The sequence below is a fragment of the Anoplophora glabripennis genome, unplaced genomic scaffold, assembly GCF_000390285.2.
Source record: "Anoplophora glabripennis isolate ALB-LARVAE unplaced genomic scaffold, Agla_2.0 scaffold906, whole genome shotgun sequence".
In the NCBI taxonomy this organism is placed as follows: Eukaryota; Metazoa; Arthropoda; class Insecta; order Coleoptera; family Cerambycidae; genus Anoplophora; species Anoplophora glabripennis.
In genome coordinates, this window is record NW_019417166.1 from 44,540 (window position 1) to 71,152 (window position 26,613).

The window sequence follows — 26,613 nt, forward strand, 5'->3', positions numbered from 1 at the left end:
CGTCTAGTAATAAAATTTAATGAGTTTCATATGCGTCCCTAAAAAAATTATCTGCTAAAGGTAAAAAATTATAATAATTTGTATATAATGTGTAGAAAATTTCTATTATATGTTCATTTGGCCAACAACATATTTTAATTATTTATGTCCTCAAACAATTTTATGATATTGGTGGTAAATTTCGTTTTGTTCCGTTTCAAAAGGTCTCCAAAATGCCATGTGATAATATTAGTAAACAAAATATCCCTCTTATTTCTCCCTTTCGCAATTGTAATATGAATGATTGATAGGTGCCTATAATAAATTAAAATTACCTGAATCACACCAAATTCCGCATTACTGCACTGCCATTGCTGGGCAATTTATCAACCACTTGCCATCTGCTGTGATTTATTGCCCAGTAGCCCAATGCAATTGTGATTGTTTTCCTTTGCCCGCGCTCGCATTCTTTAACTGAGCTAGCTGAGCTGAGCTGAGCTTTAACTTCTATCACCTCCACGTTTAGTTCGACCAGACCTGTTTATGGGTATGGCTAAATAAATATGGGAACAAGTTTTTCAAATATTTCAATGCCGAGTTGCTGCGTCACCAACCGAACCTGGTACATATTATCAATATGTTGGTTCTTCAATTGATATCGGAAAGACTATAACTAGCAGTCAAATTCAATAGGATTCCATTCTAACGTCCATAATAATTATTTTTTCAGTTTAAACTATTAATAAAATAATTAATATGGTAGGTCTTTAAATGATGTGTCTTAGATCCAGTATTTGTTTATCGAAATATGCCTTAAATGAAATTTTAAATTCCATTTAAAAAAATTAAGTTAGATAACAAAAATAATTTTAAATTAAAAATAAATGAGTTTTATGTCCCAAATTTTTGTTCTTAAGTGGCACATCATGTATATACAAAAATTATCAATGTTAGTGGGTCTGGTTTTTCATTTTAACACCCCTTTAAATACAAGTAGGTTGGCGAAATCAAGTGGGACTATTTTTTATGGGTTTGGTTTCCTATTAGCCCACGAACGCTTGACTTACTATGAGCTATTAAACAGGGTGTCCCATTTTAAATTCCGCAGCTGAATATATCGTCAGAGAAGGAGAAGTCAGCAATCCGAAAATAACCCTTACGAAAGTTGTTGAGTTCGGAGGAGGACATCGGATGGTGACCTTCAATTTGACCTTGAAATTGACCATTAAGGTCATTAAAGATCAAATCTATCTTTTTAAATAGGAACCTCTATTTTTGACCCCGGATTCGGAGAGAGCGCAAACTCTTAAAATATGCCTTATGGATATATTGGGATTTTCTTGATCAGAAAGCAATATATTAAGTTGCGCATCTTCGTTATTTTTCACTACACTTTTCTTTCTGTCAGACTTGATGTTTGTTGAAACTTTTCAAATATCTTTTTAATTGTTTTTTGCAAGGAGCGTGCATTCTTGAATTTTATCGAGTTAAGTCTCCTTGCGTTGCTACGGCATTATAGTTGTTTCGAATAAACGAAATTAAAATTATTTGTTTTTCTCTTTGTGAGTATGGTATTTTTTATTACAATTTGCAGCGATACTTTTTAAATTACTTGATGAAGTTACTGACAGCGTCACTTTTATTGATTTACCCATGGCTACTGGAAATTTTAAAATTCAAATTTTTTTTTCTATAATATTTCGTTGACTTGTGTATATGACTTGTTATATAAAAAAAGCTTAGAATTAAACAAAAAATTAATAAATCAATTCAGATATAGGATATCCCACTTAAAAAAAGTATACGTTTTGTCTACCCTGTATAGTAACATGTTTAATCAGTTTTCAAGTACATGTGCAAAAAGTACAGAAAAAATCCTACAAGCTCACATTTTTTACAAAAGAGCAAACCCTACCCACAAAAAATAATCCCACTCGATTTTGTTAGTCCGCTTGTATTTAAGGGGGTGTTAACACGAAAAACCAGACACTGTACAGTCTTGAGTATTTTTTTACAATTTGGCACTATTTTATCTTGCTAAACTGAAATTGATCCAATATTAACTAACATAACTTAATAGTCCAGTCGGCAGAGACCGAAAAGTTACTGTTGGTGACATTTCCTTGATAACTCGGAAATAACTACACAGGAATACTTTAAATGATGAGTACAATAAAAGGCTAATTTGCTGACAAAGTATTTTATCAGGAAAAAAATTATTAACAATTTAATCGTGAAAAAATATTTTTTAGTAGTTTTCTTTAAAGAACTCAGCGGGATGACTTTGTACGAAAAAATGCTTTGGACATGATTTTGTTCGTAATAAAAATAGCTACAAAATGGCGGTGGCCCGATTACGAAATTTGCAATAACAAAGCCGTGAGATTGAAAAAACGGTATAAAACGCCAATTTTTTTAAGTTGCTGTAAAAATGTCAATTATAAACAAAAAGTGATAAAACTTTCGAAAACTATAGTTCAATATATATACAATAATGACGCTAAAGCCGAAAATCAGGAGAGCAAAACTTTTTGTTCTATAAGGTGTTATACATTCATCGGCATCTGAAACTCGAAACTTTGCCAAATTTGTTCGAAGCTTTGCTGACACTTGAAATTTGGTACACACATAGTGTAAATATGCAGAAACCAAAAGCAATTTGCAAAATTCAAGTATCTTCATTTTTGCAGTTTTGGTAAGGTTTTATACGTCACCCTAGTTTTATACGTCACCGTTTTTTTAATTTTTGGACGTATATTTATGTATATTTATAAAATATTCCATTACGGTAGATTAGCCAGCATAATTACCTACAATTTAAAAAAATATATATTTTCATCGTTTAGATCCTAAGCTACTTAACATTTTGCGCCTGTTAGCCGTAGTCGTACATTATTCAACATATTAACATAAAACAAAATCGTACGTGTGGGGTAAACCTTTAACTTTAAGTAAACAATTGTTTAAATTTACTGTTGCATATTTCTAATAGTATACAAGCGCCGAAGAGCGGAGCTCGCGCTCGAAAATGAAAAGTTAAAGGTTTACCCCACACGTACGATTTTGTTTTATGTTAATATGTTGAATAATGTACGACTACGGCTAACAGGCGCAAAATGTTAAGTAGCTTAGGATCTAAACGATGAAAATATATATTTTTTTAAATTGTAGGTAATTATGCTGGCTAATCTACCGTAATGGAATATTTTATAAATATACATAAATATACGTCCAAAAATTAAAAAAACGGTGACGTATAAAACTAGGGTGACGTATAAAACCTTACCAAAACTGCAAAAATGAAGATACTTGAATTTTGCAAATTGCTTTTGGTTTCTGCATATTTACACTATGTGTGTACCAAATTTCAAGTGTCAGCAAAGCTTCGAACAAATTTGGCAAAGTTTCGAGTTTCAGATGCCGATGAATGTATAACACCTAGAGAATAGAACAAAAAGTTTTGCTCTCGTAATTTTCGGCTTTAGCGTCATTATTGTATATATATATATTGGACTATAGTTTTCGAAAGTTTTTATCACTTTTTGTTTATAATTAACATTTTTACAGCTACTTTAAAAAATTGCCGTTTTATACCGTTTTTTCAATCTCACGGCTTTGTTATTACAAATTTCGTAATCGGAGTCCTAAGCATTTTTTCGTACAAAGTCTTCCCGCCGAGTTATTTAAAGAAAACTACTAAAGAAATAATTTTTCACTATTAAAGTAGGCCTGTGTAGTTATTTCCGGGTTATCAAGGTTTGACACAGGCCGAACCTCTACCAACTGGACTATTAATTACTTTTTACCTCATATGTTTTTGACGTAGACTATTATAATAATCATATTTGTAAAATAAGAATAATAATAAAAATAATCAGTGAAACTTTTTTAGTTTTAGTCAATTTAAGTTCAGTTAATTCTGTAATAAAGCTCATCGGTAAAAGTTATAATAGTCCTATATACACAAGTAAACATTGTTCCAGAATATTCCTTCCTATATGAAAACTATATAGTACATTTTCTATGGCTATTAAATCGACGAAGCATAGGCTAAGCGCGCCCTCCAGTGTTTTAAATAAATCACCACGATGTTGAGTGACATGTCTCGGACAGAAAAAGCGTGTTGTGATGCCAAGAACGGTTACTTAGCATCAAAGAATGCTACTCAAGAATCGCTCAATTCCACTGTGGTGCAAGTAACCCGATCCGGAACGAAAACTGTTATGGTTCCTAGAAGTAAACCTGTGAAAGAGAAATGCCTTCTTGCTATGATCTTAGCTCTATCAATATTTTGTGTGTTGTTAATTATTATGCTGTTTAGTAAAAAGGAGCCACTATGTACAGGTAAGTTCCAATATATTTCCCATTTTATCAATTATTTTCTGCTGTATTTGATGTGAATATTTTAAATCATCTAGTAATTCGAGACTAAATTTCAAAAATACATATATTCTATTATTAGCACTCACATGTTTTTACTCTTTTTTAAGGTATTAAGCTAATTCAAACCAATTTAAGATAATAATTGTTTCTTAAATCTTATTAAATGATGTCAAACAATGTTCTTCGACACGAGACATCTAGGTATGCAAAAGATATTCAACCTCACAGACAAGAGTGCTAACGGCAGATACTGCGGGAAAAAACTACTAGTACTTTAAATGATTATTAGGAAAGCACATACCTGATGTGTTTAAAATCTCAAATAATGCAATCATTCAGAAACATCCTTTACAAAAAATATGTATCAGAGATTAAATTCCATCAATTTGCATATGACCTCTGCGCCTTAGAAATAAAGAGGTCTGAAATCATTTGTAAAATCGTCTCTAGTAGGTATTATCTTATAAAATGTAAGCCTTTAAAACTGCTAAGTGGAAATTTTATATCAATCTAAGACTTGCCATAGAATATTATAGTACTATTTTATAAACTGGTACTCAATAAATACAGAGGCTTGTTAGCTTATTTATTTTCGCTTTAATTTGTCGATTTTTGAAATGTCCCCGTGCGATTATTGGTAGCCGAGATATCGATGGTTGAATGAAAAATGACACTTGTCTTTAGTGATCGATATCTCTGCAACAAATTATTGCAAAGTAAATCCAAAGGCAGTTTTGAAAACTTAAATAAATTCTCTAAAAGGACCCGCCGAAGAAAAAAATTTGTTTTCATCCGTGACATTAATTTGAAAAAAGTGCAAAAAATGACTACAATTTTTTAGAAATCCTACCGCTAAATTACAAATATTGTTGAAAAAACTAATGTGAGACATTTTTGCAGCTCTCTGTAGTCATAATAATCCTGTAAATTGATAAGTTGATCCATCCAACCGTTTTTCTCCTAAATATTATGTAATATTATGTAAAATGAAAAAGAAGAATTTTTCCCTTTTCCCAATTTTGTATTAGATATAGTTTAAATATAAGTAAAAAAATACTGACAAAAAAATCTTTGAGTTTTAGTCGTTTCTGACTCGATTGTAATACTCTGTCTTTAACCAACTCAAATCAACACTACATGAAAAACATTAAGTTTACAAACTTCTGATTAATTCTTTTTTACTGAAAAAACTTTTGATATTTTTTTCCCCAAATAAGACTAGTTTTGAAGGAAACTGTTTTTGCAACTTAAGCAATCTTCGCAGAAAATATCGAATATCAATTTTATGAATGTGTGTAAATCGAAGACGAAATTTAGTTTCAGGTTAAACTGTGCACTTAATGCCATTAAATAAAGATTAGTATAATATTGCTAATATCGAACCGTACAGCAATTTTTCAAAAAAAAAAAAAAAAAAATTGAAAAATTTATTATTGAAATTTTTTTCTTAAATTTGAACTATATCTAATGCAAAATTATGGGAGAAGTTGAGAAAAATTATTCTTTTTCATTTTCAACTATCGACATCTTGACAAGCAATAGTCGCACGGAGACCTTTCAATGAAAGCTGAATAAATAAGTTAACTCTATTGATTCAGTTTGAAAAAAATTTCAATCCATGTGGTTTTTTAATTTTTTTCTGAAGGTATTTTTTTTGATTAGTTGATAACCGTAGCTTTAATTTTTTTTTTAAAAGATCTTGAAACTAGAGACTTTTTTATTTATCACGGAGATACAGCCTTTCGAAAATCACTCAAAACTTTCTGAAAATTTTTTGTTCCTTATATGGATATGTTCAAAGAATTAAAAATTATGTCAGAATCTAAAATTGTGTTAAATTTGTTCAAGAAGTATGAAAGTCATTGAGCGCCAATTATCGTTAATGTAATTATTAATTTTTGATCATGCCTAATTATGCTTACGAAATTTTATTTGTTGTATTTGTATTTGTGTTCATCCCTTCAATGGATAAACAAAAATTTAGAGCCGTTTTAGTAGTAAATATCTTTATAACATAAATAAATTTAATCTTCTCAGTCATAATTTGGAATCACGTTACGTTGCACATTAAAATTACAAATCGATAATTGTTATTTGCTAATAGCTGTTTTACATTGACAATTTATTCATGAATAAATTGACGAAGTTCTTCATGAATTAATTCACGAATTTATTGATAAACAGTGTGGTTTTACACGGCTACAGACTTTGTCAAGTTTTTTGACGTATGAATCAGTTCTACCAATGAATCAAAGAAGCAAATAAATTTTTAAAAAATTTCGCCTTTCCACTCATAATTGTAGTGATACAACAGCGGTACCGTTCTGACACATATTATATAAATATTAGTTTTTGTAAGTAATAAATCAATAAAAACAATGCAAAACTAGTACGACGCCACACAATTATTTACATATTCCAATAACATAACCTCATTACTGATCTGAGGCTGGAAATCTGTTGGGTTGGTACTTCTGAACTTCAAGAAATTGACGAAAATTAGAACATGCTCTAATTCGTCAAGAACTTGATTAATAAATTCATGAAGTTATTTGACAGCAGATTTGGTGCACTTGTCCAATTTCTTGATGAAGCGACTTCATGAATTAATTGATCAATAAATTGTCAGTGGAAAACAGCAATAAGGTACACAAAATGGATCCACAACAAAAAAATTAAGGCAGTTTACTCATTTTAAGAAATCTTCGTTTGTATAAATTTGTATAGTTATAAAATATTTAATCAAGCATTACATTTTCCGCAAAATGAAAATTAAAAATGTTTCTATCACGCGCGCTCGCTATGGGACCTATAGTGTAGGGGGTTAGGTGCACGGAAAGTGCTAGATTGTACAACAGCGTTGTACTATCTAGCACTTTCCGTGCACCTAACCCCCTATGCTATAGGTCCCATAACGACTCGCACTTGTGATAGAAAATAGTATGTACAACACGTTCGGAAAAATTGCCATAGCGCCACTTGGGCGCTTTCCGCACTCGCTTCGCTCGTGCGTAAACTGCGTCAGCGTGGCGCTATTGGCAACTTTTCCCCACTCGTTACACAATGTACTATTTCCCTCTTATCAACTCCAACTGTGATTGTACTGTACATTGTAATATTATTAAAAAATCTATATTTATCCAAATATTCATAGTTAAATAGCAATAAAGCGATAAATTACAATTTCGGCTAAAATCAATAAAGCACCCTGTATCTCAAAAACAGTTAATGTCAAAGTGAGAAAAGGTGTTTTGAAGTCAGCTAAGCGTGATTTATTTCCTTTTAAACTGCGTCACTTTTGAACTTTAATGCTCCATGGCAATCGCAATTTTTAACTCAAAATAATTTTATTAATACAATTCAAAATTAAGTATTTACTTTTTTCTGGTAAAACACTTTTTAATTTATTATTCTGCACCGGCACGCAAATAATAAATAAATTATATTCAGAATTATTTGTGTTATTTATTTATCATCAGCAGCATGTGGAGAACCAGAAACGTTAAAAGGCAAAATTAACAAAATTAAATTTCACATTATAGAGAAAATTTAATTACAAAAGGGTGCCTTTGCCTTGTATACGCCACTGTTTGTCGTTGCAATAAACTACGAAACTCTTTGCTTGGGAGCACATACAACTCACGTTTTAACTATTCACCAGACGTTGTTTCAAGAATACCGCAGAGAAAAGAAAAATTTCCTTTGGGGAATATCGCGGTTAGCAGAGAATGGTGTCGGACAACTAGGCTCGTAAAACTAAACGCATAAGGGCATCGCGCCACTAGAGACAAATTCCTGGGAACAGAAGGTATGCACTAAAAGCGGACTTTTCAAGAGTTTGGTATTGAAGGAGTTTATAAACAATTTAATTGCATATTATCTGGTGGATCATTTGTACTAGAAAAAAAAAGAATTTCTAATTTTAAGCTGAACCGATACGGTAGATGAAACAAGGAAACTGGAAGCTTTTTAAGTTTTCCTGAAATAAATTCAGAACGTGACTCTATTACAGGTTGTTGGCATTAGGGACAATTAATATTTTAGTTTACTTATTTTTTTATAAGATCCAGTAATTATCTATTAATCTCTGGAAAGTGTAAAGGATGCTATTTTTTTAATGTTACTCATAACGAAGATATGGGACCCCAAAGAGATACCGAGAGTTTTACGTTTTAGATTCTAACTTTGCAAACAGCTTATACATTTTAATAAAATTTTTACGCATTTATTTGGATAAAGTAAACGGTCATCGAGATAAATCAGTTTTTGAAACGGGCATCAACGATCAAAGTTTATTCTTTTACAAATTGTTTTTGTATTTATTTAACTTTGTGAAATCCAAACACCTTGAAAGGGTTCTTCTCAATCTTCTTCTTCTTCTTCTTCTTCTTCTTCTTCTTCTTCTTCTTCTTCTTCTTCTTCTTCTTCTTCTACTACCTGTGGTTTGGTTCTATTCAAGTCCCATGGCACTTCGGCCTTATCAAGCCATTGTGAGTCCCACTGTTCAATCCTATTCAGCATTTGTTCATTTTACAAAAGTTTCCTTGCCGACATTTCTCTCAGCTCGTTGAGTTCCAGAAAGAGTTATTCCAGGAGCGTCATTCTACTACTTGCAAATTCTAGCCACTCGCCCAGGATATGCAGAGAAGTTTTATCCGCAGACCGGACTGTCTACAAGCCTTAGCTTGTATAGATGTTTCCTAAAATGACAATATCCCATTATAATTCCGTCACTTTCCTGAGCCGAATTTAATTCAAATTCAGCAACTCATTCGTTTTTTTCTCAAAGCACACTCCAAAGTTCTTATGTATGGCTTTACCTTGGCCTTGAACCCAGTATTTTCTATGTTCTGATTCTGACTCTGTCCATTTGCCCAGAGCCCCCCTGACCACAAAAGGATTCCGGACCAATGAATTCTATTTCGGATCCCTTCCTAGCAAGCTTTAAAAGGGTTGGTCGTATATTAAGGGAAACAGTTTAAAGTCTAAATAACACATAATATTAAAAAGTAACAAAATGGTAAATATCACTTCCACTAATATCGACAGCAGTGCTTTTCCGGTACACATGAAATAACATTTCAGAATTGTTACGAATTTGATATTACACTTCTGCGCTATTCTTAACCAAAGTTGTTTTTTAATATATAATAAACCTACACCGCACTTGTAATTTTAGTATTAAGAAATGTAAAAACACATCAATAGTGTACAGAAAGAAAGTTAGCTCTATTAAAAGATAGTGGTTTCCTATGCACATAGATCCGCAAAGAGTATTAAAAATTGTTGTGAAATTTACAATCGAAAGTTGGAGGAATATATGTACAGAAGCAAAGACAACATTTCAAGTTAGTTGCGGGAGGTTTACATTTTATTATGTTGTATCGGGTGTACCGAAGTTCACGCAAGATTTGAATTTTGCGCCGTTTGTAGGGTAAAGAGTTACCAACAAAAAAAAAAGATAGCGTGATAGCTGACACTTGAGGTTTATTAAAAATAATGCGCTACACGAGAGAACAACGCTTTTTCATTATTGAGCACAATTTTAAAAATAATGAAAGTTTGGCAGCAACAGTTCACAATTTTCGTACAAAATATGATCGGAATAGTGATTTAACTTCATCAACCATAAAGAGATTAATTGAAAATTTCAGAGAGACTGGATCAATTGGTGATTAGAGGTTAAACATTCTGGCCGTCCTTCAACAAGTCCTTCAACACAAAACATCGAAGCAATTTGTGAGAGTGTTGTTGAGAATCCAAGAACATCAATTCTGCATTGTGACCAAGAATTCGACATTTTGATAAGCCTTCTACAGCGTATTCTTACGAAATACATACATTTTCATGCTTACAAAGTTCAATTGACTCAAGAACCTACTGACCACACAGAACTAAGAGAGTTCAATGAATGGATTATGGAACAACAAGTGGATGCTGATTTTCCGAACAAAATCATCTGAGATTCAGCTCATTTCCATCTTGATGGCTTCGTTAATCGACAAAATTGTTACATTTTGGTTCAGAAAATCTACGAGTGATTGTTGAGAAACAACGTGTCACTGTTTGGTGCGGATTTTGGGCTGGAGGCATCATCGTACCATTCTTCTTTGAAAATTGCGGCTGGTCAGACAACAACAGTTCATGGTAGGTACTCGCTATCGCGACATGATAATCCATTTTTTTTTCTTGCCTAAATTGCGAGATATAGATGTAGACGACATGTGGGTTTAACAAGACGGTGGCACATGCCACACATCCGGAGGAAACAATTCAATTACTGCATGAGTCGTGTAATTTCCCGTTTTAGTAATCAGAATTGGCCGCCTAGATCGTGCGATTTAACGCCGTTGGAGTTTGTTCTTGGGTTTTTTGAAGTCTAAGTGTTATGCCAACAAGCCCACGACCACCCACGGTTTGATGGAGGAAATTAAGCGCTGTATCAATGAAACTCAGCCCCAAATTTACGTAAAACAGTCACTAAATGAATTTGTGTTATAAATGTAAACCTTATTGTTTGTACCACTTATGTCTTAGGATTTAATTCAGATATTTGGTAGACAATTAAATTCAATAATTAAAAGTGTCAGATAAATTTATTAGGTATAAAAAAATTGAATAAAAAGACGATTTATTATTAGTATTACAGTTAATAATAGGTAGGTATATGTAGGAATTTTTCCTGAAAAAATAATAATCATAACAATGTTTCCTTTGAGTTCAGCTGACTTTTATTACTGGTGTTTAAAACTTCCTTCACAACGTTTTGTAATTTACAACTGAGGTTATTTGCATGGAGTAAGCTATAAAGGCAGTAGCTGCCCTATTAAATTATGAATTTCAGCACGTGTATGCATCAAATGAAATCGGTAGCCTGTCATCCATAATCCAGTTTAATGAACACATATCAAATTTTCCATTACGTGTTATTGATGTATTTTATTAATATTTGTGATGAGTATGCTGATACTCCGATTTATGGAGAGTTTATTACGGAATATTTACAATAAATGAACTACATTGCAAATTACGCACTGTATAATATCCATAGTGTGTGGTAATAAACATTGAAATGGATTTAATGAAACAATTAGGTACATTAAAGATTTTTTGTTGGATGTGTATCTTCTGTAAATTTAATATAAATTTTAATATAGTGCAATTGCAATGTCACAGACAAATAAAAAATATCCCAAAATTCAGGCAAGAAGTAATTTTGATCGAAAACTCAATTTTCAATTTCAATCATTTTCAATTAAAAATTTGCAATTTTTTATTGATTCATAAGGTATACATTATAGGGTTTTGTATGGAACAGCATATCGTGTAAATAGCCGCTACAGCTTTGCTGGCACATACGCACCCTTTCATCGAAATTTTCCATTACCGTTTTGCATAAATGCGGCTGAATTTCATTGATACAGCGCTCAGTTTCCTCCTTCAAGGCGTGAGTGGTCGTAGTCGTGTTGGTATAAACTTTACACTTCAAAAAATTCCAAAGAAAAGTCCAACGGCGATAAATTGCATGATCTGGACGGCCAATTCAGATCACCAAAACGGGAAACTACACGACCAGGAAATGACTCGTGCAATAAATGAATTGAAGGAGCAAGTGGATGAATGTGTTATGTTACAATTCCCGAAAAGTTGAGATATTCGATTGAAGAACATGTTTTGTATCACTGTATCATATCACAGACTTTCATAAGTATACTGACACTCTTTCATGGATTTTTAGAATGGATGAACGTATCATGTCCAAAATTTACTTAAAATTATATTACTTAAAATTGATTTTGTGGGAATAGCTGTGAAATAAGCTAATTGTAACGTAATACATTCATCCACTTGCCCTTTCAATTGTTTCTCGGGCTGTATGGAATGTGGCACCGTCTTGTTGAAACAACATGTAGTCTGCAACCATATCTTTCAATTTAAGCAAAATCTGGATTATCATTTCGTAATAGTGAGCACCATTAACTGTTATCCAGTCGCATTTTCGAAGACAAATGTTCCGATGATGAAAAGCTCAAAATCCGCACCAAACAGTGACACGTTGAGCCTCATCACTGAAGATGATTTTGTTCCACAAATCAGCATCCACTTGTTCCATAATTCATTTAACGAACTCTCTTCGCTCTGCGTGGTCAGTGGGCTTCAGTTCTTGGGTCAATTGAACTTTGTAAGAATGAAAATGAAAATCTTTCGTGAGAATACGCTGTAGAGAACTTCTCGAAATGTCCAATTCTTGACCACGGTGTTACTGAATTCTCAGCAACACTCTGATGAACAGCTTCGACGTTTTGTGTTGAACTTGTTAAAGAGAGTTCTGTAACTGATCCAATCTACCTGAATTATTCAGTTAATCTCTTCGCACTTGATGAAGTTAAATCACTATTTCGACCATATTTCGTACGAAAACAGAACTGTCGCTTCCAAACGCGTTGTTCTTTCGTGTAGCAATCAATAATTTTTAACTGAACGTCAAATAAATCTAGACCTAAATTTTATGTTGCCTTACCCAATTTTTATATGGACATTTCTAGTTGTACCTTCTTGTACCTTTTGGAAATGCGAATGTTTTTTCCTTATTTAACCATTTTATATCAATATTGCTTGCCTAGATTTCCGTGGAAATTAATTTAATCTAATCATTCTATCATATAAAATTGCCTAAATAAAAAATATGTGTTTTTAATATAAAATATGTTTGTTTGTTGCAGATGTAGTAAAGCCCGTATGTTTGACAGAAGAATGTGTGCGAACAGGTAAGCAATGTTTAATATCGCTTTATTAATGTATTTTTAATGTCACCAATAAAGTATGCATCATACACAGGGATTTCTACTGATCAATGTTTGAAAGAATAACGTACACGTAAGCAAATATGTGATTTTCTACACCTGCTGAGTTTGACTTATAAAAAATGACATTATTTCTCAAAACTTCGAACACAGAAAAATTATTTGTATTTCAATTTTCTACTCGTGCCAATCAAATCCAAAGAAAAATTTGATTTTTTTTTAATAAGACTTTTAACTTAATGAAACAAACCTCTATCTAATTATTCCTTTTTACTATTATAAGCATTTGCTGAAATATTTTTGTGTCTAAATACTACTAAACTAAAACGCATTTCCAAAATTTCAAAAACGCGAAGCAAAGTTTATTTTGTTTCAAAAATTTATTCCAAAATTCGAATTATTTTGCTTTCTGATTAAACTGATAATATATTATATACTGAATTATGAAATATATATTATTTTCAAGGCTTATGCGTCTATTAACTTAATTAGAAACCCAGTTGAAGTGGGCACTGGAATAATTGGTCGATTCTAAATAAACTCTTCGTCGGGTTCAATCAATTTTTATTTATCCATTATAATTTTCGTAAATGAAAAAAGTATGCAAACCAATATTTACTCAGAGAAACTCATTTCAACGATGACAATAATAAATAAAGTAAGTAAAAAAGTATGTCTATATTCCGTTGAGTTAAAAGCATTCTAGTCAGGAAAACTAAAATAAAAACTTTACCAGGTACCTGAAAATCGGTTTATGAATATAAAATTGAAAACCAAACAACTTTTTACTCTGACATTTTGAAAAATAACTTCGTTGCGACATTTTCTTAACGATCAGTTTTAATATTTGGAGAAAACACTTAATACAAAGTCAAATTTTTCAAATATAATTAATTAATTAATTAATTAAATTAATTAATTAAATTAAATAACTAAATTAATTAATTAAATTAAAAAAAAGTATAAAAAGATAACAAAGTTCAATTATGTTCCATCCATAATTTTTCAATAAAAGTAATTGAATTCTTCAGATTATATTATACAGAGGATGTTTCGAAAGCATTTTTAAAATATCACAAAAAAATATAATATCTGTCACCACACTTTAAAGGATCTTAATCAGTTTCTGAAAAAAAGTAAAAACGTACCCTTTTTTACCATCGACTAAAAATATTGAGAAAATTTAGAACCATCATAATAGATAAAAAACATAGATACCTATAGTAATAATTTTATCTGCCTACAATTATTTTGGCAAAAAACGAGAAATTTTTAAATTTATTAATTATTCTATCTATAAGTTCTTAAACACTGAGCCATATCAAAGTTTTTATGGAGCTGCATTTCAAAATAAGAGAGATTATTACACAGCATGCATAACATGTCACATGTAACAGGGTGATTCAGAAAAAAAATTGGGAATAGATGCGTCATGAAAATGGAGTAAAAAATTTTTTTTGTAAAATCCTTATAGTTTCCAATATAAAAATTATATTAAGGTTGTAGTATTTTCAACCTTTACATCGTTGGACGTCATTTGCGTCGTTGTACACTATGCGCAACGTGCTCTCTGAATACTGAAATCCGATGTTAGTATTTACGTTTTTGCAGTAGTTTTTACATTAGTTTTTCAAATGACAAAAATGGTTTACGTATACCTATAACAACTCCGAAGTTGATGGATATGGTTTTAATTTATGGTGAAGCAAGACAACATTTGTGCTAGTTCGTAGAAACTGGGTAAGACGGTCCCAAATGTGTTTACACATCGTTAAGCGGTTGTTGTAACATCAGGTATATCAAATTATTTTATTAATTAAAACCACAAATTAATTATCTTAAATAATAATAACAATAGCCGCAAAAGCAGTTGAATTAGCTGATATAAAATAGGTGTTCATGGGAAAGAAATTCCTTCAATTCTTTGTTCGTTCATTTTTTATTACACTTTGCCGCCTGACGGTCGCGGACTGTATGTTTTGCCTTGCGCAAGGTCGGGTTTTACAGTGGACCAGTTTCCAGTGCCGTACAGAAGCGTATTTTTAAATTATTTTTGAACTGCCTTTTTTGATTTTTTGTAAGAGTCCCTTGTAAATTCAAAACATTTTTTGGGTACGTTCTGAATCACCCTGTATAAAATGTTCGAAAAAGGTTTATTAGCTTCACCAATCAGTTTGTCTGATATCTCTCTCTGACACTTTCAACATATTCTAATGATCGTATGATTAGAAATAAGTTTTTCAATAGGTATATCACTGAAATTCTGAAAAAATATCCTAGTCAAATATAGCACCATAGTGTTTCATTTAAAAAGCCAACAAACTTGGTTGTACTAAGTTTAGTGTCATCATAAAAAACTAGTTGAAGGCTTTCATGTTTTACAAATTTTTGTTTGATTAAAAATCGAAAGGTAAAGGTGTATCACTACGTCAATATTAGTATATATTTTTTAAACAAATGAGTGAAACAAAGGAAGGAATCACAAATCGTTCTTATAAATCAACTGAGTTTCAAACGAGACAGAGAAAGCTTTGAGACGTTTACAAAATAAACTGTGGTTTTAAGATCCTTTTGTGCTTAATAAAGTGAGCAAGAAGGGTTGTATAAAGCTTTTGTGTTTTGTCTTATTGCGGATATTTACCTCCTTTACGATATCAGGCAGCGTTTTCCACCCTTATATAAAGGAATAGTACAGTGGTAAACATGAAAAATATTGTCTATAGTATTTTGCAGACTGTGTTAAGTGCTCACTCGGGTGAAATCCTGGGCACAGCTCCTGCATTTATTTGTCATCGATTTTTAATAAAAGCCTGGTATTAGCTAAGAGAAAGGGACAGCACACTTCGGATCCAATCCTAATTTATATTTATTTATTGATATATGTACTAATAAAGTTACGAAAAGATAAACCGTTGAAATTATGATTTTTTAATAAATGTACAGAGCGTTCTCAGAATCCATAGCTACAGGAGCGAAAAAAGGAAATACATATCTCCATAAATTATAAAATTACCCATTCAAAGAGACAGAAGAATGTTACCTCGAATACAGGGCAGTGTCTCGAAAATTGCCCTATCTTTTTCTCCGTTATTGTTCAAGCATGGAAAACCACCTTAAGAATCAAAGTTCTAGGTATTAAACAAATTAACATATACAACAAAAACTATTGAATGCCGCATTTCCGAGGTATAAAACTTGTTTATATATTTTTTTAATAGATGACCCTAGAGATCTTTACCCCATTAAAAAGATTGTCAAAGAAATTTTTTTAAAATTCATATTTATCTTCAACAGTTTTTGAGGTATTACGTATTTTAATACAGCTTTAGTAACAGGAATAATATTAACAATTAATTAAGAAAATGATGTGAATCATATTATTTATTGAATGTCGTTTAAAATAACATTTTTCAAATATTTTTAAATCAGTGTTCACTGAGAGCGGCTTACTTACATTTTGGATGCAGTTTTTAAAAACATTTTTAAGTAGTTTTGTTTAAAAAATAAGTAGAATTAAACTCTCTGATGCCAAAGAAAAATCAATGAATATTTGAACCGTTTTTATATTTGAATAATTGTATCCTCAAAATTTTGATTTTGTTATTCTTACAGGAAACTGATTTTGATTTATGGCTTTTCGAAGAATCAAACATTTATTTAAAGTACCATTATTTTTGAGATCATGATACCGCGACCGATGTACAGGGTGATTCACTATATTTTGACGCCTCTTTAATTTTTTTGTTTTAAGAGTTATAAAAAAATGAGAAATATAAAAGTTGCACGAGTTTTTATGAATTTTTTGAAAATAATAGTAGAAAAACAAATGAAGTCCAAATAAAATGGCCGCGGATGTTAACTTTGTTAACTTAAATGGAACACCTTGTATATTTTTACATATTTGGATAGAACGTTTCCTGTCGAGCATAGTCATATAGGGTTTGTTGGGTTCATCTCTAACAACACGCGAGATAATATTAAAAAACGAGAAGAAGGTTTTTTTTATTAAGAAAATAAGACTTCTTGTAATTGTTAGACCTTTTTCAGGCATTTCTGCCTTTTGTCCAATTACGTAAGGATTTACAGATTTAGTTAAAATATATTTTGATACATCGGACATTGACACGGTCCAAAATGCGTATAGATAATGTAACGGAATCTCACTAATTAGACCGTGCGAGGTCTAATTACTCATGGACATTATATGGTAGGTCGTGACAGTGACAAGTAGTAAGGTCGTGACAACATTGTTATTGATTGACAGTTTGTATTATTATTTCATTAAAATAGGTTATACAGAAGTAGAAAGTTAATTAGAATTAAAATAGAGTATGGAGAACTTTGCTCTATTTTAATTCCTATAATTTTTCAATTTTCTACTTCTGTGTAACCCATTTTAATTAAATAATAACTGTCAAACAATAACAATGTTGTCATGACATTACCTGTCACTGTCACGGCCTACCATATAAGATTGTCCATGAGTAATTAGGCCTCTAACGGCCTAATTAGTGAGATTTAGTTAAAGTACCTATACGGATTTTGGACCATATCAATGTCCGATCTGTCAAAATACATTATAACTAAATCTGTAAATCCTTACGTAATTGGAAAAAAGCACAAATGGCTGAAAGAGGTTTAACAATAATTACAAGATGTCTTATTTTCTTAATAAAAAACCTTATTTTCGTTTTTTAATAGTATCTCGCTTATTGTTAGAGATAGACCCAACAAATCCTACATGACTATGCTCAACAGGGAACGTTCTATCCAAATATGTAAAAATATACAGGGTGTTCCATTTAACTTAACAAAGTTAACATCCGCGGCCATTTTGTTTGGACTTCATTTGTTTTTCTACAAACATTTTCGAAAAATTCATAAAAACTCGTGCAACTTTTATATTTCACATTTTTTTATATCTCTTAAAACAAAAAGTTAAAGGGGGGTCAAAATATAGTGAATCACCCTGTACCTGGTCGATCCCAGTTTCGAATTTTTGACGTGCCCTTGTTGTTCTCGGACTAGGCCCTGCGTAGACGAACCCGCCATCAGATATCAGAACCCCTAAATTCGCCCTGATATTAATTTCAGTTCTTGTTGTTAGTCTAAGGCCCTTCGAACGGAATCATTCCTCAGACGATCCGTAGTAGCTAGGGCTTCCCGATATTAGATCTTTGACAATATTTGCAAGAATACGATATTAACTTTTAAAATATTGACGATAATTATTGTATCGTCAATAATGTATTGTCAATAATATCGAAAAATATTGATCTCGACAAAAGCGCGAATCGCACAAACTGAATAAGATATAAAACAATATTATAAAAAAGAAAATACATATTTGTAAACAAATTCTCGTCGTGTCTTCACGAAAAAAGCAAAAGCGTGATGATGATAATTTTGAAATGGATTTTAATATACTATTTGTAAAACCAGAAGTTTCTTTGACGTGGGAAAAAGAGATAATTCAATATTTGGACTCTCCAAGATCAGGAGCAGAAACTGATGTTTTAGTATGGTGGAGTTTCAATCACGTGTATCCAATATTATCGCGCATAGCACGAGATATTCTGTGTTTGCCTGCAACTTCGGTGCCTGTAGAGACTGTTCTCAGAAGCAGGTTTAGTTATAACTAAAAATAGGTGTTCTTTAAAGGATGAAAGTGCTCAAGATCTAATTTTAATCAATATGTGGATGAAAAGTTCCTTGAAAAAAGAAATTTGCGAAGTTAATTTGTAGTGTAAAATTAATTTTTTTGTTAAATTTAATCTTTTAACTCTTAAGTTTTTTGTTCTTGTCTCCATAAAATATTTTATAGATATTTTTACTTTTTTCTTATTATATCTTAGCTTGTATGTTCATTCAAATTAAGTAAATAAATTAATATAAATGTTATACATTCGAATTTGGTATAAATTCAACTTTAGTGCAATTTTTCTAGTAAAAAAATAAATTTCAACTATTTTATATCAATAAATATTGAATATCGTATCGATATCGTATTGAAATCAATATCGATACGATAATATTACAAAAATAATATTGTCGATATCAATACAAGACGATAAATTCAATCATGATTCAATACGATATCGATAATTTACAAAAATATCGGTTCGTATCGTATCGGGAAGCCCTACCCTCGACCAGGAAGGCGTTCGACCAACTGATGACTCCCACGTTCAGAAAGTCAAAGATCTGGTGTGTGCAAATTGCCGATTGACTATCAAAGAAATTGCAGAAGAGGTTAGCACTTCAATTGGATCAAGCCATGAAGTTTTGACCGAAAAATTGAACATGCATCGAATTGCAGCAAAATTTGTTCCTCGTTTGATGACTGAACAACAGAAAGAATCATGTGGACGTTTGCCGGCAACTCCTTGAAATCCAATGACGATGAAACATTCATTCAAAGGATTATAACGAGAGGACCAAGCTTAGTTTACTGCTACGACATTGAGATAAAAGTTCAATCATTATAATGGATTGGCAACGCATCTCTACGATCTCTCGATGTAATGTCAAAGTGATGCTCACTGTTCTTTCGACTTTAATGGAATTGTGCATTTTAATTTTTTTCCTCGAGATGAAATAGTGCACCGTGTGTTCTACAATGGTTACGTGAAAAAATCCTCAAAAAGAGACTAGAGTTGAGGCACCATGACAATACGTCCACACACTTTGTCAGTTTTGTGCCAAAACTCAGATTACTGTCCTCCCTCATCCTCCTTACTCGCCAGACCTGATTCCTTGCGTTTTTTTCTTATTACCGAAATTAATTTCACTGCTAAAAGGATGCCGTTTTCAGACTATTAATGACATCAAAGCAAATTGATCACAGACTTTCAGACCATTTCAAATGAAGCTATCCAGGAATACTTCGCGAAATGGAAACACCGCTGGGAAAAGTGTGTAAATAGGGGAGGGGAGTACTTGGAAGATCACAAGGACCAATAATGTATAAAATTAATAATAAAATTAAAAAAATAAAGTTCGGTTATTTTCTGAACAGACCTAGTATTTAACTTTAGGCTTTAGAGCTATGGTGAATAACATCTATCCATTCACCACTTCAACACATTTTGTTCTAAAATGGGTATGGAAAAAGGTTTTTACATTTTTCCAGTATAATTTAGGATTATTCAGTCATATCGTAACCTTCAAAATCGCAATGATTTGCCAGTAAAATCCTCAATAACCGTACTGAAAAATAACAAAATTACCAAGATATTCCGGAAATATGAAAACCAGTCTTGTTTGTCACACCTCTTCAGAAGATAAGGATAAATTGAAAGTTGTCAGTTTTAAGAAAATGTTGTTTATGTTATAATAAGTAAAACTAAATATAAGCGAATAAATACGCCTTCAACGAGATTTGTCTCTGCAGGGAAATATGAACATCGTTCTGGCTTATCCTGCGCGCATAGATTCAGGAACATTAAGTAAAGTTTTAGGGGTTTGCGATAGCGAGAACAAAACGAGCGTGAGGAATAAAGTAAAGAGGATAAAGGATTTTCCAATTTGTTTACACTGGCACTGGTATGAGATAGCTTGTTAAAAGCAATATTTTGCTTTCACGTCTCGTACGAGCGATCCATATTTATAAGTGGAGAACGCAGTATAAAAGCGTATAACTTACCTACCTACGGTTTGATTTTCAAATGTGTAGTGAACTAAATACAGATTAAAATTATTTTAAAATTCCTTTTATTAATTACATAGAATTTATTATTACATGAAATATAGAAAAAGTTACTTTTATTTTATACTTAACTTTTACTGCGGGGCTCGGTTTATTTTGCAGGATTTATATTAACAGATACATAAGTTATAGGATATCAAAAAAATTGGATAGGGGTTGTGACAAAGTAACCATTAAATTCCATATTGCCAGTCAACATTAACAACATTTTTTGGTTTGCAGGTTTTTCAATACTTATTATACAAGTAAAGGTTGCAAACGTTTACACCAAATTGTATTAGTAATTCTAAAATAATTGTGTATTGAGTGTAAAGTTGATTTCCTGTTGTCTATACTTTACATGAAATTGCTAAAAATTGCGAATGCAATGGAATTTTTTTTTCCTATGATTCTACTTCCAATATGAAACTACTTCCAATATTGACAAAGCTCCCTTTTAAATATATTTTTAATCAATTGAAGTATTGAAGTTTGTGGATATTGATGACTGATATTGGTATGGAACTACAAAAAACCTGATCACATGGAATACATATACCAAAAAAAATGTCGATATTTTTTTTCCTTTATGGAAACAAATAAGATTATGGTGTTTATCTTCACTTAAAAATAAATGTTTCTAAACTATTTCATTAAAGATGCCATATATTAATTTCTTGTATTTCTTCATTTGTATACAGGATGTTCATTTGATTTGATAACTTGCCGAAGAAAAGTTTTACCTTTTTCGTTTTGAGATTATCGAAAACTTTTAATTTTTTAAATCGAAATAGGAAAGGGTTGGATTTTTTACACTCACACATTTGCCGTGGTACCTGATTGGAAATGACAAAAAAAAATGTATGGACGTCATATTGGATTTTTGCATTTTTGCAAAATCAGCATATTTTTGCCAGCTGATAAATTCTCATCTTTGTATTCTGACTTTCGTTTGTCGATATGATGATTTCTTCATTTCAAATAGGTAAAAAGTCCAATAATATTTCTGATTTTAAGATTTTTTTCCCATAGAGAGTGAGAGAGAGCACTTTACTAGTACAAATTATTTCCTAATCAACTCTAGTTGATACATTTTCAATATGAATTTGTTTCTTATAAAAGTCGTTTAATTTATCTTTTGTAGTTGTTTGAAATTAACTCCATAATTTTAAATTACCTTAATCAAGCTAATAATATTTTATCTATAGATGTCTAGGCAATATTTTTTATTTTATCTGTTGTCTAGATTAAACTGATATCATAATCTTTGTAACAGTGGTTATAGTTATTTTATTCTATCGGAGAGGATTGGGGCCACTACTGCAAAATAGTTTTAGAGTAATCAAACCGCAATTGGTTCAATTCCGTCAATTAATAGTAAAATTATAGATAACCAGGTGTATTGTGTAGGTATACCAAAAATAAATTAATTCCCACGAATAGTTCAAAAGCTACAGCCCAAATAAATGTTGGTAAAAAATCATTAATACGAGACACTGTACATCTACAAATATTAATTTAGAATAGTTTTAAGCAGTCATTGCAAACCAATTTTGTTGGCCCACTCTGCCATTGGTCGTATAACAAGTCCCATCGATTTTCACTCAACTTTCGAATATAATCTACGAGGCCGTTTGCAAATCACTTGTACGAGGAAAATACCGTCAAATATAATTGCCGATGCTGGAGTGTATCTAACCGACAGCAGAAGACGCGGAACGTAAATCGAAATTTTCGACTAGGTTCCAACAACCAGAATCATGGCAGACGACCTCAACGGCGTCCGGTTCTGCAGAAAAATCGCGTCAGTTTCGAATTTTGGAAGGTTAAAATGTTTTCCAAGTACAACGAAAGAACTGAAATAGAGCAAAATAAAGTAAAACCAATACACTGAACGACAAGCCCCGATACAAATCCGGATAAGCCAAAAGTGAGACAAAGAGGCAAAGCGAAGATCGTTGCAGGACCACGGCGGAGTCCCGTGGAATATGACCGAACGTCGACTGTGGTGTCTTACAGTTCAATAACCAGGACAAATACCAGTACGGTCATTATTTTGCTAGTTCATTGTATTTTGAAATACAGTTAAAGATTTGGAGTAAATTGGAAAACAAATTCTCGCGNTAGTTCACCACGAAATACCCCATATATGAAAATACATATGAATATTAGATACGTAGTTGAAATTATTAAATATACCTACATGGTAGTTAATGAAATGAAGTGGGCACACAATCAATTTGAATTTTTTTCCTAACTCAGCAGTCTGAACATCTATTAAATTAAGTCCTATTAACTTTCTAAGTGAGAATGTCTAAAAGTAATTTCAAAATTATAGGACGACAGGACAAATACCAGTACGGTCATTATTTTGCTAGTTCATTGTATTTTGAAATACAGTTAAAGATTTGGAGTAAATTGGAAAACAAATTCTCGCGCTATTTCTTAAAATTGCATGATAACCGTAGGTTCTAAAAAATTTCGACCGAAAGATTAAAAACTAGAAACTTAGAGCTCCAAAATTCAAAATTCCCTATAAGACCATTTTTCACCTTAATACAGTCTGTCAAAAATCACGGAAAAATTTCGGAAAATCTTTTGACCCTTTAATTGTTTACATTAGTGTAGGTATATTATTTAAGAAATAAAAATAAACTCGTTTTCACAAAATGAAAACTGCTGAAAAGGCTAAAGTAAAGGAAAACCTAAAAGACAATGAGAAAGATACAACCTATATCCAAAGTAACCAAAACCATCAGTGCTAAAAAAGGCTCAGTTGAAAGCCACATGAAAACGAGTGCTATTCTGGGGTGTATACAGTTTATAGGCGAATAAAGTAGAGCTTGGACCAATGGAAAATGACTGACTAGTGCGACATCTTCTTCCGCAGGTATCCTTATACACCAGGAAAACTAGCGAAAACAAAAGAGAAACTCGAAAAAGTCCTATCCGCTAGATTATTGTAAAATTGTCTAAAGGAACATAATACATTCATACCAAAAGTGCCAAAAGTGGGCGCTGTAGGTGCAATAGTTTTCGCACAATTCTATTTGTTTATAGCGGAGGCTCCAAAAGTTATGAACTTTAAGCCTCTGTACAGACGTTAATTTTCAATCAAACATGATTCTGAAAGCGTCATTGTAATCTTAAAGACGCAATTAAGCGACCTATTAAAAAATATCACGGTTTTTTTGACATTAACATTCTCAAATTGTGCATTAAGAAACCGTGCGTTTTTCGCTTATAAACAATTTGAATACCATTGTTGCTATTTATGCTATCTCACCGAAAATAGATGCAATGGATNGTCTCAAAACAATTGTGTCTTATAGCAAATTTCATAACAAACAATTTCAGCAGTAATAGTTTTTTCTGTAAACTGCATATTTAAGAAGTTATATTGGAAAATGTTAGGAAAAACACGTGATTTTTGAGTATTTTTGCAGTTTTTAATTTTTTCTGCGAATAGCACAACTTTTTTTCTTGGCGCAACCTTATATTTTCATTGTTTATATTATTTTCGACCGATTTTTACTAATATTTAATCTACGTCAAGCAACAGCCATATCTCGAAGGTTTTGAGCTTAATTCTCTTGGACTATATGGCATTCAACTTATTTGGTACATTGTAATAACATTGAAAAGATCCAAAGAAAATCCTTAAAATATGTCCTTTTTAAATTTTATTGCATTGGTGAATATTCGCATATTTTTTAACATTCGCATTCGCAAAATTCATGCGAATATTTTGCGAATATGAATATCAGAAAAGAAATCATGTACTTTTTTAAAAATGTGAAAATAATATTAAATAAGACAAAAAATATTAATTTCTTAGCCTTTTTATTTTCTTACTCTTTTTTAAAAATAACAGGTTTTCTCGCTAACATAACCTAGCAATTATATCTTTTATTATCTTTCTTTTAGCATTAGATAATAAAGCTCTAGACTTAGTATTATAAATAATCAACTTTTCAGTAGTAAACAAAGAAAATATAATTTAAATAAACAAAAAGATAGATTTCTCTTAAACTTTTATGTCTTTACTTATACATTATTTTCATTTTAAGTGTTTTAAATAATCTACTTCTTTCAGAAACTAAAAAATATTAATTTAAACAAACAAAAACGTTATTCTTCCCTTAAACTTTTTTACCAATACTTTGGCTTAATTTTTACTTTTATCGTTATAAATAATCAACTTTTTTTAAAAAAACAAAAATATAGTTAAGTATTTAAATAAAAAAATTTATTCATTTATTTTTCTTGTGTGGCGCTTGTGTTTCATGGGTAGTACCGGCAGATGACGCTAGGGCGAGCGTCAATCGCGCCAAGAATTCGTACCAACCGAAGATAAAACCGCGTAAACAAGTACTGACACCTAGGGTGCTAGGGTCGAGTTAACTAAGTATTAGAAAACATAAATTATTATTATATTCAAACAGGCTACAGCTGTAGCGTTCCAAAGCCTTTACATTAAATTATTTTATTGTGTTAAACACTCCTGATTAAATAAATACAAATAATCGTATATATTTTGTGTCTAAGTCCAATTAATACAGTCCATAAATTGTGTTTATATTTGATTTAATTTTATTTCATATCGATTTTCCAGTTCAGTCAATTTATTTCAAAACGACATTTAAATTTTGTCGTTTTACGAAATTATTTCAACACACTATTGAAAATATATCCTCGAAATGTTTTTCAAAAATTATCAAGCTAATCGTCACTGAAAAATAAAGTAAATCAAACAGATACATTAAATAGACATAAGCAAAATTCCACTCTGTGTAAATATGCATAATCTTCAATTCTAAACTCTTTTAGTAAACTGACGCGAAAACTATCAATGATTTTAGAATAAATAGATTTTTAAAATAATATGAAAAAAAAATTACAGGTTGCAATTGATCAAAGGAAAGTTTCCACTCGTATTTATTTAGTTTGGAAACAGTAGTATATTTTTTACCAATTTCCTTTTTTGCATTAGCCTCATCCCATAGGCTGAGTAATAATTACAGCTCTCACAATCGGTCCGCTAATCATGCATTGGCGTCGTGTCAGCCTCGCGAGCTGCCTAGCTGCCGGTTTAGACGCCGATTTCCCTGTAATCGAACGATTTCTTTTACTATTTTAGTTTTGATTTGATGCTTAATTGTGTGTAATTATGAGCGTAGTTAGTAGTAGTAAAAACAGCAAACAATTCATACTGACTAAAAAACAACAAATTTACTGGTAAGTAAAGGTGTCATATTTGTATTTAGAGGGTGGTCTGAAGAGCTTTTGTCGCGGAGACTAATAAATTTACAAACCGATAATTAGAACAACCCAAAACACTTCGGGTTAAGTAACTCCTTGAAGACGTATCACCATGTGACAGTCATCTGTTGCGTCCGGGAGGCGCCAGCCTATGCTGGGACAGAACAAATAAACCGACACTTTTAATTTAATTTAATTTTTAATAACGCGCGAAATGCATTCTAAAGAACGTAGGAATTCCAAGATATTTAAAGTTGTTAGAATGTTGCCAGGTCAATGTTAATAGGTCAAATAGCTGTTTTTTTTTTTGGCGGATTTTCCAAGCTATAAGGATAGATTAAATGAGATTGACTAATCCGTCCCGTGTTGCTACACGGAGTCACAAGAGGAAAGTGTAGGGTTATTAGTAAGTTTAGTCTCAAAATTATTTAGACAGATGTAAAATCAATTAGATAACTATTAACATGGCATAGTTATGCCAAAACGTCCCGATATTCA

General features: G+C 31.6%; 1 protein-coding gene across 1 annotated transcript in view; it reads left to right on the plus strand.

Moving 5' to 3' along the window:
- The first annotated feature begins 4,079 nt into the window (after positions 1-4,079).
- The window catches only part of LOC108912671 (neprilysin-1-like), a 96,249-nt gene continuing 73,715 nt past the window's right edge, over positions 4,080-26,613 (plus strand). The window contains exons 1-2 of the mRNA XM_023455987.1: positions 4,080-4,323; positions 13,086-13,130. Of these exons, the coding sequence (XP_023311755.1) occupies positions 4,080-4,323; positions 13,086-13,130 (289 nt within the window). The remainder of the gene's footprint in view (positions 4,324-13,085; positions 13,131-26,613) is intronic.